This window comes from Lepidochelys olivacea, assembly GCF_965140295.1.
Source record: "Lepidochelys olivacea isolate rLepOli2 genome assembly, chromosome: 9".
Lineage (NCBI taxonomy): Eukaryota > Metazoa > Chordata > Testudines > Cheloniidae > Lepidochelys > Lepidochelys olivacea.
Window position 1 is genome coordinate 749,162 of NC_140419.1, and position 17,754 is coordinate 766,915.

General features: G+C 45.9%; 1 protein-coding gene across 1 annotated transcript in view; it reads right to left on the reverse strand.

The window, feature by feature from the left end:
* BDH1 (3-hydroxybutyrate dehydrogenase 1) overlaps positions 1-17,754 on the reverse strand; it is a 44,482-nt gene that overhangs the window by 23,806 nt on the left and 2,922 nt on the right. The window contains exons 2-3 of the mRNA XM_084638961.1: positions 8,870-9,001; positions 2,230-2,302 (exon numbers count right to left, since the gene is read on the reverse strand). Of these exons, the coding sequence (XP_084495087.1) occupies positions 2,230-2,302; positions 8,870-8,955 (159 nt within the window). The 5' untranslated portion in view covers positions 8,956-9,001. The remainder of the gene's footprint in view (positions 1-2,229; positions 2,303-8,869; positions 9,002-17,754) is intronic.

Below are 17,754 nucleotides of genomic sequence, written 5' to 3' on the forward strand. Positions count from 1 at the left end.
GACATACCCAGAGTAACAGCCGTGTTAGTCTGTATTCGCAAAAAGAAAAGGAGTACTTGTGGCACCTTAGAGACTAACCAATTTATTTGAGCGTAAGTGATCACCCTCGTTACAGTGTGTATGGTAACACCCGTTGTTTCATGTTCTCTGTGTATATAAATCTCCCCACTGTATTTTCCACTGAATGCACCTGATGAAGTGAGCTGTAGCTCACAAAAGCTTATGCTCAAATAAATTTGTTAGTCTTTAAGGTGCTACAAGTCCTCCTTTCCTCTAGTTACAATTTCAGCAGATCTCATAAGCTAAGCAGAATCTGACTGGTTTAATATTTGGATGGGAAATATTTAATATTAATATTTAATATTTGGATGGGAAACCAGTTGGTTAATGTAAGATATTATTTTGCCTAGCTATTTTTCATTATGAAGGTCAAAAAGGGAAAGTTAATATTCACGTCTCCTCCTAAGAGCATTGAATGGCTGGAGGTCAGTGGTGGAGGATGTTCAAATCCCTGTAAGTAGTGTGTGAAGTGCTCTGACATCCTTTAGGAGCAAAGGAATTGACTCCGCCATTTTGATTAGATATAGGCCCAGGCCACTGTGTCTAGGTTTGATGTGCTGGCCCAATTTGCGCCAGGCATTACACATAGAGAGGGTACTGCTATTGGTACCATTAGTTAAGAACCATTTACCGTGGCCTCTGTTGAAAACTAGACACTTGGCTTCCCCCAGGGCACACTGGGGCTGAGCGACAATGACATTAGCTAGTCTGACCGAACTCTCCACCAGATTCCGTCAGCCACTCGGGGTTGGAGCAGCATCTGTGATTAATGCAGTCAGGAATTATTATAATGTCAGGCCTGTGCCATGTGCAAAGGCAGGAGGGTACAAGCAGCTTTCCCTTCCCTATGCCTGGCCACAAGCATATCGGGGAACATAGTCCTTCCGGTGCTCCAGCAGGTAGGCACTAGCTGTCGGGAAGGAGATGAGGAGGGATGGGGCCATGCCCCTGATCAGCTAACAGTGCTATCTGTGTACCAAAGGGGGAGCACATGGTACCTTCACTAAAGTGAGCGTGGGGGAGGGTACTGCTCAGCCAGTACACCCCAGTGATTCCCAGGAGGCATTTGGGCAGGCTGATCTAGCTGTGCTCCTGAGGACTCCAGCAGGTGCATGGCTGCCCACCACGCAGGGCACAGGGCAGGATCTGACCCTTAATTAACTGTAATTTACAGCAATACAAATAATTGTGCCTGGTACTATGGCCATGGAGATTTTCTGTCAGAAAACACGTTTTAAACACTGCCCCGTGGTGAGTGTTTGGGAGGTGCACTATGCACATGGAAAAATGCTCCTTGTCATTTACATGGTGCTTTCATCCCAAAGTGCTTCACAGACCACAATGCTCCCAGCCCCTGAAATCCAGACACCAGGGCACCCAGCACAGTAAGAAGGTAGAACTGTGACCAAGGACACTATCTATGGCAGGTCCCAAGACCAGAGCGTGTGAGCGACGCACAATCCTTGAAGTGCTGTATCCTCAACACAAGTGCTATTATTCCCAAAAGTCAGTGGGCTCAGTACCAGAGTAACTGGGTCTGTGTTATACAGGTGGTCAGACTAACTGACGTAATGGTGCTGTCTGGCCTTAAAATCAAGGAAAGAATTTCACACATAGGGATGTGAGAGACTAAGTGACTTGCCCAAGGTCACCTAGGAAGCAAGTACCAGAGCAGAGAACTGAACCTAGGTCTTCTGAGTCCCAGGCTAGCACCCTAACCACTGGGCAATGTGTCCGCTGTAAACCCCTCTTCTTCCTCAAGGTGCCACAGAACATATTGTCAGGTTTCAGAGTAGCATAATGTGGAGCTACACCAATTTCCACCAGCAAAGAATTCTGCACCTAAAATCCACTCACGGGGGCAGGACTATTGTACATAGTCCTGTATACACTGTATAAACTTCCTTAGAGGGGAGCTTTCAAACCGGTGACTTCCTAATGTAGTAGAAAAAACACTGGTCTGGGTGTTCAATTCCCCCATTAACAGCACGTGTTCTTCTCCGTCAGTGGACACTACACACTAGGAAAGAATGTGGAATATGCTGGAGAGGTCCAACACTGGCTCTGTAGTGCGGATCAGAGAGGAGAATTTTGTCACAAGGTTTCTATCTTTGTGTTAAAAATCCTAGCTCGTCAGAGACAGCTGTTTTAAAGTACTGTCACACTCACCTGATCTATTTCACTTGCATAAGAACGTCTGCCACTTGGAGTCAAGAAAGGAAAGCAAAATCCTTGCACAGGCCTGCAAGAGAAACGAGAACAATCAGATACAGACTTTCTCCCAGCCACCGACCTTGAAACCTTGGCAAGAGCCACAAAGAGGTAATTTAGTTTTGCTCCTGTCCATGGCATAGGATGTAATCTGAGAACAGAGGGCTCGGTCTGCAAATCTCCCTATACCTATTTCTTCTCCACTGTGTCAAGCATTTTTTCCCAAAAGACTTGTTGCTATTCCCAGTAGCTGAAGCTGCCAGGATACCACTACTGAACCTTATGAAACAGTCACTAATCTAACGCACACAGATACACCCAAACATGAAATGGACAGTACACAGAAAGCAGGTTTGGTGGCAATCATTCCACAGTCCAATAAAACTCACTGTTAGGAGACGGTCTGTGATATTCAGCTGAGGGCTTGGTTACGCTTGCGAGTTACAGCACAAAAAAGGAGCCCCGGGCGCACTAGCTCACTACCCGTCCACACTGGCGAGGCACGTAGAGCGCTCTGACTCTGCAGCTACAGCGCTGCTGTGCAAGTGGAAGAACGTTTGCTGCGCCCCTGCTGGAGCGCCATGGCACCAGTGTGGACGAGGTCTTGCATTACTGCGCTCTGATCAGCCTCTGGAAACGTCCTATAATTCCTTTAAGTCAAGTGGCCACTCTTGTCATTGTTTTGGAATCGTTGCAGGAATGAGGATATGCCCTTTGAAAGCTCCGTTTCTGACAGCCAGTATGCTTACCTGCTCCAAGACAAAGCAACCATTAGTGTGAAATGCTGTCAGAGAGAGGGGGAAGGAGAGGGGGAGGCGGGGGCGGGGAGGGGGGTCTGCTGCTGTCTGAACTTACAAGACAGCATGCTGACATGCTCTCAGCCCCCCAAAACCCCACTCTCTCTCTCCCCTCACATACACACAACACACTCCCTGTCACACTCCACCCCACTCCCAATTGAAAAGCAAGTTACAGTCACTTGCATGCTGGGATAGCTGCCCATAATGCACGGCGCCCAATGCCGCTGCAAGTGCCGCAAATGTGGCCACACCAGTGCGCTTGAAGCTGTCAGTGTGGACAGACTGCAGCACTTTCCCTACTGCGCTCTCCGAAGGCTGGTTTAACTCAAAGCGCACTACATCTGCAAGTGTCGCATGCCCTTAAAATTTCCCTTACTCAGTTCTACCTCATTACCCTTAATTACAGCCCCTCCCATCCCCTAAATAACACCTCTCTTGCCCTGGCCTCTGCACCAATCAGACGCTCTTATGGAGTTCTCACATCCCCTCTTAATAATTAACTAAGAGCTTGTGTGGCTTTGAGCCATGCCTGCCATACAGGTTACAATCCCCTCTGTACAGCTTATCTCCAGACATACTGCATTTCCAAATGCAGTGTGGCATGGAAGAGATGGTGCTTTCCACGGAATGAGCATCCATTAGAAAAGCTGTGTGACTGGCAACAACTCACTCGCTTAGCTCTTCCCTCAGCTTACAAAGATCGTTTAAAGCCAGGGCTCAGTCAGAACATCCATGAGAGCAATCCAAATTCCTTCCCCAAGCAATCATCTCTCCTCTGGGCTGTGTCAGTTTCTTTCTGTTTCCTTCACTCACTGTTATTGCTGCCTCTGGGCTGCATCTTGCTACAGTCTCCTGGCTCTCTCCCCTCGGTTCCCTGCAAGTATTTCAGCTTCCCTCTGTGCTTCATTAGCTATCCCCTGGCTGGGTCTCTCAAACACTTTTCCCCAGGGAGCAGTGCTCTCTTTCTCTCGTAAATTGGTTCAGCTACTTGCAAGCAGATTCTCATCAGATGCCAGAGGTCCCCCCTAAACAATGCGTGTGATGCTGCAGCACGTTGTACAAAGATCTACACATACTCAGCTTCTTCTGCTGCATCTAGGGCTGGATGGAGCTGTGACAGGAAAGGCGCTACGAATCAGTCGGGTAAGGTGGAATCCTCTCCTAGTTGGACGGAACTGATATTGGCAAGTTTGACCGATCGGGTTACTACAGTTCACCTGCCATTCCACAGGCCAGCTCCTTCTCTACCTCAGTTGCAGTGTCACAAGCCCTGCGTCCTCTTGAAATAGCAGAAGCCAAGCATGAAGAGGGTTAATTGGTGCGGAGGTCAGGCGCAGGTCACAAACTGGCTGTGTCTAAGAATACTGAACTGAGATCCTGGCCTGGGGCTTTTATTTCTCTAGCTAAACATCTTTATGTATTCTAGCAGCTCACAACCTTTTCATAATGTTCATCTTAGTTGCATGAAACATTTTTATTTTTCAAAGTCATCTTTCGTTTGCGATTTACTTAAAACACATTGATTGACTGTTGTCTCTGTGCTGTTGCAGATTACTTTTGCAGATTACTGTGAATTTGGTCTACAATAAGTTCTCACTTAAAGTCATCCCGGTTAACATTGTTTCGTTGCTGATCAATTAGGGAACATGCTCGTTTAAAGTTGCACAATGCTCCCTTATAATGTTGTGGCAGTCGCCTGCTTTGTCCACTGCTTGCAGGAAGAGCAGCCCGTTGGAGCTAGCAGGTGGGGGCTTGGAGCCAGGGTGGACCAGCAGCCCCCCGCATCAGCGCCCCACCCCCCTAAGTTCCCTGTGTGGCAGCCGCTGGCCAGGCTACCAATTGCCGGCAATTCAGCTGACCCTCCCCCCACTGCCATGTGCTGCTCCTGCCCTCTGCCTTGGAGCTGCTCCTGGTTACTGTACGGGGTGGGGGGAAGAGGAGGGCTAATGTCAGGGTGTCCCCCTCCCCCCACTCCTGCACCCAGCCTACCCCTTCTCCATATAGGGCAGGGTGGGGACACGACAGGGCTCAGGACAGAGGGAGCTTGCTGGCCGCAGCTGCTCTCTCAACTTGCTGATCTACTTAAAAAGGCAAAGTACTTAAGTGGGGTCAGCATACTTAAAGGGGCAATGCGTGTGTCTCTCTCTCTCTCACACAGGGTAGAGTGTGAGGCTACATTAACAATGTGTTAACCCTTGAGGGCTCAGCCGAATGCTTGTTCATCATTTTGCAGTAAGGCATTCCCTGGGAAATATCCCACCCTCTTACTTCACCTCCTCAGCCAAGCTTCACACTCATCATTGCTGTATACAGTATTAAATTGTTTGTTTAAAACTTATACTGTGTGTGTGTGTGTGTGTATATATATGGTTTTTTTGTCTGGTGAAAAAAATTTCCCTGGAACCTAACACCGCCCCCCCCCCCCCATTTACATTAATTCTTAGAGGGAAATTGGATTCGCTTAACATCGTTTTGCTTAAAGTTGCATTTTTCAGGAACATAACTACAGCGTTAAGTGAGGAGTTACTGTATCTTGTTTTGTGGGGTAGCCGAGTGAAATGAAGGTCAGTTGCTGATCAGTACTGATGCCAGCAAAGGAAAGTCCCAGCAAATGTGCATGATGCTCGGCCTCTTAATGTGCTTTTATGGTGTGAAGTAGGTTTAATCAGCCTTATACAACAACTGAATTCTAGCGAGCACATCAGAGACCTTTGACTCTACAGTGAGCTGAGGGTTATGGAATTTAATTTGTCCTCTTTAATCTATTAGCTTTGATTAATTTATCTATATGCAAATCTCAGACAGAATTTGTCATGATTCAAGTGTGCAAAACGTTATCCCATTGCATTAAAGCATTGACTATGCAACAGCACTACCATTCATGTCAACGGTGAGACCTCCATTGAAGCTCTGGCTAGCAGTCCGTGTGTGCGTTAGAACATGCAGAGTAGAGAAACAAGGTGTGCATTTAGGAAACAGAAATGTATTGTGAGCAAAGGTGACCGTAGCCCCACTGGGCTCCTCCTGGGTGCAGGTGTCTGCCTGGGTGGGGCTGACTGCAGTATCTGGACCAAAGTTTCATGCTGTTTGTACAAGAAATCTCTACAAAGTTGTTCAGTCTTCAGTGTTTAAAACTGTCAGCTCCATGAGCCATCTGCGAAGTCATTAGTAACCAATGCCAAAGCTTCCAATGTTTTTTAGGGTCCAATCCCACACTCTTCACTCAGGCAACCCCCCGCCCCCAAAGTCCAAGGCCCTCTACCATCAGCAGGGGCAGACTCAGCGCCTTTCAGGGCTGGGTTCAAAGTGAGATGGTCTGATAAACAAAGTCAGTGGGAGTTTTGCCTGAGTGAAGAGTCCAAGGCTGGGCCATTATTGACTAGTATTGAGGGGCCACAAATGCAAAGCCTGCGAGCTGCCATTGGTTTGATGTGGCCCCCACATCTTCCAGACACACATGGCAAATGGAACAGAACTATTTCCTGGTGCTTCCTACGAACCTGAATGCTTGGTAGGTGGCTTCCTGGGAGCCTGGCCGCCTCTCTCCCCATGTACCACCACAGAGTCAGGCTGTGGCCCTCCTGGTTTGGCCTGGGCGGGGCTGCTGGCACAGTGTTCTCTGTGAAGCCGCTCCCTCCCACCCGCATCCCTGGAACTCACCTGGGGCCATCAGAGCCAGAACATAAGAACATAAAAACGGCCAGACTGGGTCAGACCAAAGGTCCATCTTCCGACAGTGGCCAATGCCAGGTGCCCCAGAGGGAATGAACAGAACAGGTAATCATCAAGTCATCCATCTTGTCGCCCATTCACAGCTTCTGGCAAACAGAGACTAGGGACACCATTCCTGTCCATCCTGGTTAATAGCCATTGATGGACCTACCCTCCATGAACTTATCTACTTCTTTTTTGAACCCTATTATAGTCTTGGCCTTCACAACATCCTCTGGCAAGGAGTTCCACTGGTTGACTGTGCGTTGTGTCAAAAATACTTCCTTTTATTTGTTTTAAATCTGCTGCCTTTTAATTTCATTTGGTGAAGGAGTAAATAACACTTCCTTATTTACTTTCTCCACACCAGTCGTGATTTTATAGACCTCTATCATATCTCCCCTTAGTTGTCTCTTTTCCAAGCTGGAAAGTCCCAGTCTTCTTAATCTCTCCTCATACAGCAGCCGTTCCATACCCCTAATCATTTTTGTTGACCTTTTTTGAATCTTTTCCAATTCCAATATATTTTTTTGAGATGGGGTGACCATATCTGCATGCAGTATTCAAGGTGTGGGCGAACCATGGATTTGTATAGAGTAAATATGATATTTTCTGTCTTATTATCATCGCTTTCTTAACGATTCCCAACATGCTGTTCAGTTTTTTGACTGCCGCTGCACACTGAGTGGATGTTTTCAGAGAACTATCCACAATGACTCCAAGATCTCTTTCTTGAGTGGTAACAGCCAATTTAGACCCCATCATTTTATATCTATAGCCAGGATTAATTAACTTTCCAGGTATGCTATAAAGTACTTCTTTCTTCATGAAGAAGAGCTCATTTCTCTCACCAACAGAAGGTGGTCCAATAAAATATATTCCCTCCCCGAACTGGTCTCTCATTTATCTTGGACATTCAGGGCTTGATCCAAGCCCATTGAAGTCAGTGGCAAGACTCTCATTGACTTCAGCCAGCTTTGGATCTGGCCCTGGTGTGGGAGGTGGATTTAGGAACAGCAGATATAGTCAGTTGTGGGCACATTAGAGTTAATATTACTGTGACAGGTCAATAACGTGCATTATGAATTTGGAGGAGGACTTGGTTGTGTGTCAGTCCTCATGCCCTGATTCTATTGTTATAAAGTACGATTTAATTGTTGTAAAAGTGCCAAGAGGAAAGGATGGAGATTTCAGTGTAAATCTAAAAAATTACATAAAAGAAAACAAGTGAGTTCTAACAACAGTTCTTGTTATTTAACTTGAGTTGGAAAGACGATCCTTCATAACATTTAAGTCCTTTTTCAGGGCCTGATCCTGCAAACATTTGCTACTAAACATTGTCCCATTGACCTTAAAGGACTACTCACGGCAGCAAGTGCTATGCTTGGTCAGAAATGTTAGCTAGAATTGGCCCTGAAAGTGAACAAATGAAGCCATTTTTTACACTATAATTTAAAATGAAATTCTGCTGGGCTACAAACATCTGACTTCATTATCCAACACCTGTCTTTATTTATAAATCAGTGACATATTTAGACAGCATTTGTGGGATACAGGAGTTTAGACTCCAACCTAATTTTCCAATTTGATTCCTCCATTCAAATTCCTGAATTTCAGACCAAACCTTGCAGTCTTAGCTCAAGCACAGCTCTCACTGCGAGTCCAATTCTGAGAACAAGTCCTGTAAAGTGAGGGGAGTTACTCTGAATTTAGACCAGTCAAACTCAGATCAGACTTTGGGTCCGAATTAAGAGGGGGTTTTGTCTGAGCCAGGATTATAGATCTAAATGGTTAATCTTCTGCTTGCATTTAGAGAGAAGCAACTTCATTACTTTGTCCAGGTCATCTTCATAAACAACTCCCTCCCTCCCTTCCAAATTTCTCTGTTGTTTTATTTGTTTCAGTACCTGTTTAATAGAGTCACAGAAATACATTGCAGCTGAGGAACTGGGACTAACTCTTACAGACGCAACTGGTTCCTACTCACGCAAATAACTAATCCCATTGAAATGAAGGAGCCACGTTGGAGCCTTGATGTGTGTGTCACGCTAGACCTCACACTCTCCCATGCCCCCCAGGTTCCTTACCTGAGACCATTTCCAATGTCCCTGAAATTCAGAGTTTTCATAGATAAAAGTGACAGAGGCCGGGATATCCTGGTAGCCAGCATCATTGCAGTCCACAAACTGTACCAACAGCAAGCTCTTTCTCCTTTAGCTCTGAAACACAAGAAAGCACCTCTCCTTTATTTGCTCTGTACTTTTATAGTCATGCTGACTCCTAGTATTTTAACAATAAAATGAAGTCCAAAGTAGGCTCATCTTTTCCCCCCTCCACCCCACACAGAGAGATAAATAGCTCAAGCAACATCTACCAGTTTAAACTACTTATTTTTTTTTTTTTAAAGTGAAGGGGTTTAAGCAAACAGAAAAGCAATGGGTCATTTTACAAAAAAAAATCTCCATTTTCATTGATTTATTGCTTCCTAATCTCTGCATTTTCTTAAACATTTAGAAAAAAAATAAATTAATTCCTCAAGTAACATAGTTTTAAGTCAGCTGTCTGAAATACTTTACCATTTTAATGTAAATCCAGTGTACTCAGCAAAGTTAAATCCTATATTTTCAAAACATTCCCTGGGCTTTAATGCCAGTGGTAGCCAGTTGGCTAAAAAATGTGTGCAGCTCTTTGAAATGTAATGCCCCAAATGGCTGGCAATACAGATCCAAGCCCAGGAAGTCACTGAAAAGGGTATTCTAAAAACGAAAACTGCACAAAAGCAGGAGATAAGAACAAGGGGCCTTTCCAAGACTGAATCAATTTTGTATAAAACAAAATCTGATCTCAATTTTCTCCTAAAACCTGAATCAAACCTTTTTTCTTTTAAGCTGGAAAATACTGGTCCAGTTTTAATGTGTGTGTAGATAGATAGATAGATATTTTATTTTACGCTGTTATTGCACTTCTGGGGTCTGTCTGGAAACAGAGGTTGGCCAGAAATGAGATCATTCCATGAAAGGTGTTGTTGTGAGGGCCTTTACAGTTTGGTCAGAAGAGGGAAATACTGGAAATCTTGCAAGAAAGCCTGTTCTCATGAAAGTTTGTGCTAGACAGCTTTACAAACTCAGGTTTTCCGGGTTCCCATAAGCATCTGAACTTCGGGGTTCTCATACAGATCAAAGGTTCCATCATTGCTCAGGTCTGTTCTGCCACTGATGCTCAGGTGAGAAGATTACTGCATGAAACTGACGGGCAATACATTGAGAAGAAAGGAGAGAAATACCTTCTGTGGTCAGACAGTGGAGATACAGTGGCATGGGGGTGAGCAGAACTACTAATGCTGTCTAGATTTTTTTAAAAAATCCAAGAACATTTTATGACCATTCATAAACTCTACATCTATGGAAGCAGAGATAATGATAACAAGGGTAATAAACCCTCAGGCTTCAGGGTATGAGCATTTTGTGTAGAAGAATTTTAACTCTATGTACATCATTGCACAACTGCCAAAGTGCAGAGCAGATGGATTTCAGCCCAGGTCACATGGAGCCTGGCTGCATGTCATGGGATGGTTGCAAAGGAAGGGAAGATGATTGGGGTTTTCTCCCCTGATTTGTACTCGCTACTTCCAATGCTGTCCATCCCACCCCTTTCCATGGGTGGGAGAGCAGCTTTCTGCCCATACTCTGAACTCCCCCCTTGGTGTCATCTGTCTGCCCCACACAGCCAGAGCCAGGAACAGCTGTTACATTAAACAGAAAAGGAGTACTTGTGGCACCTTAGAGACTAACCAATTTAGTCTCTAAGGTGCCACAAGTACTCCTTTTCTTTTTGCGAATACAGACTAACACGGCTGTTGCTCTGAAACCGTACATTAAACAGAGCACTCTCTGGAATGACAGCTACCTCCCCTCTCTCCTCATGTGTCTCAGGGAGAGCCAGCTGTGTTCCTGATGGAAGTAACACAGGAGGGAAGGAGGTTATGGTGCATTCCCATGTGACTTGGAGGACTGGAGAAGGGGGTTGGTGTCTCCCAGTCGATTTCCTCTTCCTTTGCTTCTCTTCCAGCTCTGTTGTGCCTGCTCTGCCCCTCCCTGTTACATCTGCTCTTCCTCCCATCCTCACCCCTATTGTATAGGCACACTCAACTCCCCATTGTACCTGCTCTGCCCCGCCCCCATCCTCTGTTCTATCTGCCTTCCCACCACGAAATCTACTCTGCTCCTTCCCTTTAATCTGCTGTTCCCCTCTCCTCACCCTTGGTTGCCCTTCCCTTCTCCCCCAACCCCCTCTCTGCTCTGCTCACGCCCACAGGCTCCCTGCACTAGGGACTGCCATGTGAAACGTACAGTACTAGCTTGCTGACCCTCATATTGTCAATGGAGAGTGACCGGTCCAGTAAAACCTGCTTTGGAGCACAGCATGCAGGAGACACAACAGTCTGTGGGTCTGAGCAGCCGGCCAGAGCCTGGCCAGGAAATGAGGGCTCAATCCTGTGCGGTGCTGAGCACTCCAGAGGGATTAGCTGGGCTGTAGATACTAGAGCAGACGGGCATTGGTCCCATGTGATATTGAAAATCCCATGTGCCTGCTCGAGATTTTTGTGCCTGAGTCCCCCTGCAGTTAATTTCTGCTAGTTGTAAACCCGTTGTATTGATGGGAGAATAGCTTTAGAGCTGTGTCCAGGAGCAGCAAAGGGGTTCTCATTGAATGGGAGCTGAAGTGAGCCCAGAGAAATTGCAGGGTGATGCCCTAGCCCGGCAAGGGTGACTTTGCACCATGCATTGCGCTGTCAGGGCTTGGTCACATCAGCCTCGTGATACAAACACGCCAGGCTGGTTCAGACTGGGTTGCCAAAGTCACAGCTGCAAAGGCCCAAGCCCCGCCTCCCCAAGGCAGGCTTCGATGCTGCTGTATCTGCTCCAAAGCCAGGTACTGTGGAGGGGGCAGGTCGGGTGCAGGCTCCCAATGTTCTTTGCTTACCTTGTTATTTACACTTTTACAAACACTGCAAAGCCGCTGGCTGCCGCACAGGGCTCCCTGACTGACCCTCCCCCCGACCTGTCCTAGTCACAGCTCCCATGCGCGACACCTCCAGCCCCTGGGGTGGCTGCTCTGTGGGCAGGAGAATGTCTCTCCTCCAGTCTCTCCTGGGCACAGCCAGCCTGAGGCCCTCCGTGGGAAGAGGTGACACCTCGGTGCCTCAGGGAGGGGGGCGGGCTGAGGAGAAACAGGGTGATTAGCTTCTCCCCCCTCCTCTTCACTCCCCCCCTACAGTCTCTGTCCCCTCATTACTTCCCTCCTTCAGGGCCTGTACACCCTGCCCCCATGCCCCTCTGGAGCCCTGTCCCCAAGTTACATCCCCCGGAGCCATGTCCCCCATTACACCTCCCTTCCTGGGCCCCCCTACCCCCGTTATGTTCCCCCTCCCGGGGTGCTCCCCGGTCTCCACTTGTGTCTCTCCCTGCACGCTGGATGAACTGCACTCCCAGGAACCCAGGTCTCCCCTGCCCCTGGGGCTTGGAGAGCTGCATACACGCAATCAGGAGCCCCACAGGAAAGGACGGATGGGCTGAGCCCACATCTGGGAGCCCTAGCCATTCTAGCCAGTGAGCCGCTGGGGAACCATGGGTCTGCAGGGGGCACATCACAGCCCCTCCCCCAGCTATAATCTGATCTCTCTCCACAAACCCACACCCTTGTTCTGAAATGACTGAAATGAGTTACTCCTTTGTCTCAGAGGCCTGCACTGGTAGTGTCCAATGCCAGCTGATGCCCCTGGCAGGGTGGGGGGGGCGGTCATTACACCAGCACGCTGAATTTAGGGTCTTGCTAACAAGGAGCTTTCCAGCGAGGCTTGGTTGTTCTTGAACCAGGCCTATGTTAAAGCAATGGCAGGCTGCATTTATTCTGTCTCCCTCCTTTGCTCGCTGTCACATGGAGGAGGAAGGGCGATGGTGGAGGGAGAGATGACTGCTTTCCCTCTTCCAAGGCTGCTGGGAGCGAAAAGCAGGGATCCCAGCAGCTCCACTTCCTCAGTGCTTCTCCCCGGGATGGACGGGTTTAAATCCAAGTGATTTTAAATCACTGATTTCAATAATGATTTAAATCAAGAAGCAGGAAATCCTTCATTGAAGTAGCTGATTTTAATCTTGTTTTGCATTTGTATGTTTTAGTTCTGTTCCTAAACATTCTCATTGGTTGGTAATCATTAAAATGTGTAAAAAGAACAGGAGTACTTGTGGCACCTTATAGACTAACAAATTTATTTGCGCATAATGTGACAGGGTCAGGCCAGATGGCTACAGGAGAGTGAAAGAAGGCAGACATATTAGCCCCAGGTTAAGTAGGTCCCTTTTCCCTGGGTAAGGTAACAGGGAAGGTTCCAGAACAATCAGGAACCTTCTGGAGACAATTAAGACTGACAGGCTGATTAGAACATCTGCAGCCAATCAAGAAGCTGCTAGAATCAATTAAGGCAGGCTAATCAGGGCATCTGGGTTTAAAAAGGAGCTCACTTCAGTTTGTGGCATGCGTGTGAGGAACTGAGAGTGAGAAGGCATACTGTTGGAGGACTGAGGAGTACAAGCATTATCAGACACCAGGAGGAAGGTCCTATGGTGAGGATAAAAAAAGTGTTGGGAGGAAGCCATGGGGAAGTAGACCAGGGCACACAGCTGTTCCAGGAGGCACTCTAGACAGCTGCATTCCACAGGGCCCTGAGCTGGAACCCAGAGTAGAGAGCGGGCCTGGATTCCCCCCAAACCTCCCAACTCCTGGTCAGACAAAGGAGGAGTTGACCTGGATTGTGGGTTCATGAAAATGGCCAAACTGAGGGCTGCCGTGAAGCTCCAAGGCGAGCAAATCCGCCAATAAGCGCAAGACCACCAAGATAGAGGAGGAACTTTGTCACAATATATACACAGAGAACATGAAACAATGGGTGTTATCATACACACTATAACGAGAGTGATCAGGTAAGCTGAGCTATTACCAGCAGGAGAGAAAAAAAACCAAAAAACCTTTTGTAGTGATAATCAAGATGGGCCATTTCCAGCAGTTGACAAGAATGTGTGAGGAACAGTAGGGGGGAAAAATAAACATGGGGAAATAGTTTTACTTTATGTAATGACCCATCCACTCCCAGTCTTTATTCAAGCCTAATTTAATCGTGTCCAGTTTGCAAATTAATTCCAGTGAGCAGTCTCTTTTTTTCCCCCTACTGTTCCTCACACGTTCTTGTCAACTGCTGGAAATGGCCCATCTTGATTATGACTACAAAAGGTTGTTTTTTTCTCTCCTGCTGGTAATAGCTCACTTTACCTGATCACTCTCATTATAGCGTGGATGATACCCATTGTTTTATGTTCTGTGTGTGTGTGTGTATATATATCTTCCTACTGTATTTTCCACTGTATAATCGGATGAAGTGGGTTTTAGCCCATGAAAGCTTATGCTCAAATAAATTTGTTAGTCTCTAAGGTGCCACAAGTACTCCTGTTCTTTTTGCGGATACAGACTAACACGGCTGCTACTCTGAAACCTGTCATTAAAATGTGTGGATTTCCAAATAAAGAGAGCCTTTACACAACATTTTGTACTTCCTTTTGCTAGCCAAGAGGATGAATTACATCTGTACACAGAGAGCTAAGCAATTATATATCTTGATATACTTTTTTCAGATTCTTAATTTTTTACTTTTTTATTATGTTAGAAATTGGTGAATAACACATTTCTGATTTCCTAGATGGTAATTGTTTACTTGGGATTTGTGTCAAGCTGCCCTGGAAACTGAAATTCAATTAAAAATGTAGAAAGACAGCATTTTTATTTTTATTAGTTAAAAAATTATCTTAAATGTCCTTCAATACACGAGAAAAAAAATGTTTTGCATTTAAAATTAACTGATTTATTAAACAAAGGAAATAGTCACGGTAGCTAGAGAACTGACTTTCTTGACACCACGGGCCACACTGTCAATGGTATTTAGATGCCTAAAGATGCACACTGGTACCTACTGGGATTTTCAAAAGCACATAAGCAAGTTCAGTGCCTAACTCCCATTGGAATCAATGGGAGTGGAAATCAAAGGGGGTTAGGCACCTAACCACAGGTGCTTCTGAAAATCCACTAGGTGCTTGTCAAAAAGAAAAGGAGTATTTGTGGCACCTTAGAGACTAACCAGTTTATTTGACCATAAGCTTTCGTGAGCAAGCTTACGCTCAAATAAATGTGTTAGTCTCTAAGGTGCCACAAGTACTCCTTTTCTTTTTGCGAATACAGACTAACACAGCTGTTACTCGGAAACCTGTCTAGGTGCTTGTCTGTATCCTTAGGTGCCCAAATCCCTATGATCATCTGGCCCCACATGCTTCAACGCTTTTAGAGCTAGTCTCCCACCTGTCTTTATTCAATGATGAGATGACGAAAACAAGATTTTCTGTTTTTTTTCAATTCCCCATCAGTTTCTCAACGTTCAATGAATTAGTCCAAATGAAGAAAGTATTCCCTCTGCACCTGATAGCTAAATTAAAACCAAAAGTAATTCAGGCAAATCCATCTCTGCACAAGAGAAACTGAAAGTACTTATATTTGGAAAAATGTAAGTACCAGTACTCACACCCCTGAAAAGACTGAATATAATATAGGAACTTAATGCAGTGAGGATATTGTGACATATTGAAAAGGCTTGAGTAGACCTCAAAAGTTAAAGATGTTTCCCCTTCATTCTGTATATAAGTAAAAACGCAGCACCCTTTAACTCATTCAAATTTAAAGAAGGCTTATTGATGTAGCATATTTTAGTCCCTGCCCTAAAAGCTCAAAGACAGGAAGGGGATTAAACACACCAGATAAACCCATATCAATGGAAGGGCTCCTCTGCTCTATTAGGATCACTGTGTATTTAGTTACAGAAACATACATCAATGTAGCTGAGATTCTGCTATCTCTAGACATAGGTACATATTTACCAGTTGTTGTTTTTAAGTCCCTAACTACATAGAGAGATCCAGGATTACTCTGAAGAAGCCTTTGCAGCCATGAAAACGTGGATGGAATATGCATTCTCTGCCTAATTAACATCTTACTGTTTGTTTATATAAAGGGTTAGATTCTCAGCTGAGTCCAAGTTTCTGTGTCAGGAGGCTGGTGGCAGCTTTCCGGATGCATACCACCAAGCCCTGGTGTAAATCAGAGCTGCTGAGAAGCACCTGTAATTTATGCCACAGGTCTCTGAGTGATGGGATGCCAGTGAAGAGCTGAACCCACAGAGCTCCATTCTGCTACTCCCTGCCTGCCCAGGCACAACCTGACACACCTTCCCCCTATACCAGGCACGGGGAGATTGTGGTGACAGCCTCCTCCTGGGCCAGCAGAGCTAGGCCATCAAAGAGCTCCCCTGTGTGGGGGGTTCTCCATGTGCCAGTTTATGTCAACTTTGTTCTGCTCAAGTAGCACAAAATGGACTTAGCAAACCAGAGGCCAGCACTAAGAATGTTTACACCGGTTGCACCTTAGCATAGATGTGCAGCAGTGGTGCAAAGCCCTAATGCAGCTGTGCAGCACTGGTGCAAAGCCCCAGTGTAGATTCAGAGATGTTCAGGCCAGACGGGACCATTATGATCATCTTGTCTGACTTTCTCCATTACACAGGCCAGCAGACCTCACTCTGTAACTTCTGCAGCAAGCCCATAACTTCTGGCTGAACATGTCTAATAGAAACACAGCCAGTCTTGATTTAAAGACTGCAGGTGATGGAGAATCCACCACAGCCCTAGGTACGTTGTTCCAGTAGTCAATTACCTCAGTATCAAAAATGTGCACTTTATTTCCAGTCTGAAATAAAGTTCTAGCTGCAATTTCCAACCATTGGATCTTGTTAGGCCTTTTTCTTCTAGATGAAATAGCCCTCTTCCATCAGAAATCTCTTCCCAGGTAGGTAGATGTAGACTGTGATCAAGTCCCCTCTTAACCAACTCTTGGATAAACTAAATAGATCAAGCTTCTTATGTCTCTCATATCAGGTAGGTTTTCTAGAAGTGGAATCATTTTTGTAGCTCTTTTACTATTTTTCAACATGGTTTTTGAAGTGTGGTCACCAAAACTGGACACACTATTCCAGTAATGATCTTGCCAGTGCTGTTACAGAGGTAATAGCACATCCCTACTCCTGCTTATACACCCAGGATTGCATTAACCTTCTTATGTACCGGACTCATGCTCATTGGCTATCTGTCGTGACCTCTACGTCCTTGTTGGTGTCACTGCATTCCAGGATACTCGCTCTGACCTACAGTCTTTGTTCCTATGTGGATTTGGCTATATTAAAACACGTTGTTCAAATGAGCCACCTTACCAAGAAGTCCAGATCAGCCTCTATAACTGACCTGACCCCATCAATATTTGCCACACCACCAATTTGTATGTTATCTGCAAACTTTACTAGTAGTGATTTCATATGTTCTACCAGGTCAGTTATAATAGTTGACTGCATTGGTTGGACAGGGTTTACACCAGTGCAATTATCCCAGTTTCAGATTAGGGGAAATCCCATTGGTGCAGTGTATTTACAGTGGGGGGGGTTGCACAAGTTTAGCTGCACCAAGGCAGCCATTCTCACGTAAAAAATCCCTAATGTAGACAAGTCCTTATACAGAACAGACTGGGGGCATGTCTACCCTTACCCAGGATCAACACCATGGTGATCAATGCAGGTCTAGAGAAGACCCACAAAATTGACCGCAGATCGCTTTCCCGTCAACCCAGGGTGGTGTAGACACCACAGTAAGTTGACCTAAGGTATGTTGCGTAACTTAGGTCGACTTACCTCTGTAGTGTAGACAAGGCCTGGAACACAAATTGTGTGAAAGTGTAGCAGTGATTGTTAGATTTCCAGCACCAAGTCACCTGAAGAAGCAGTGAAAACCTGGGCCCTCTTTTCTTCAGTTGTAAACTTGGTTCATACAGGAAA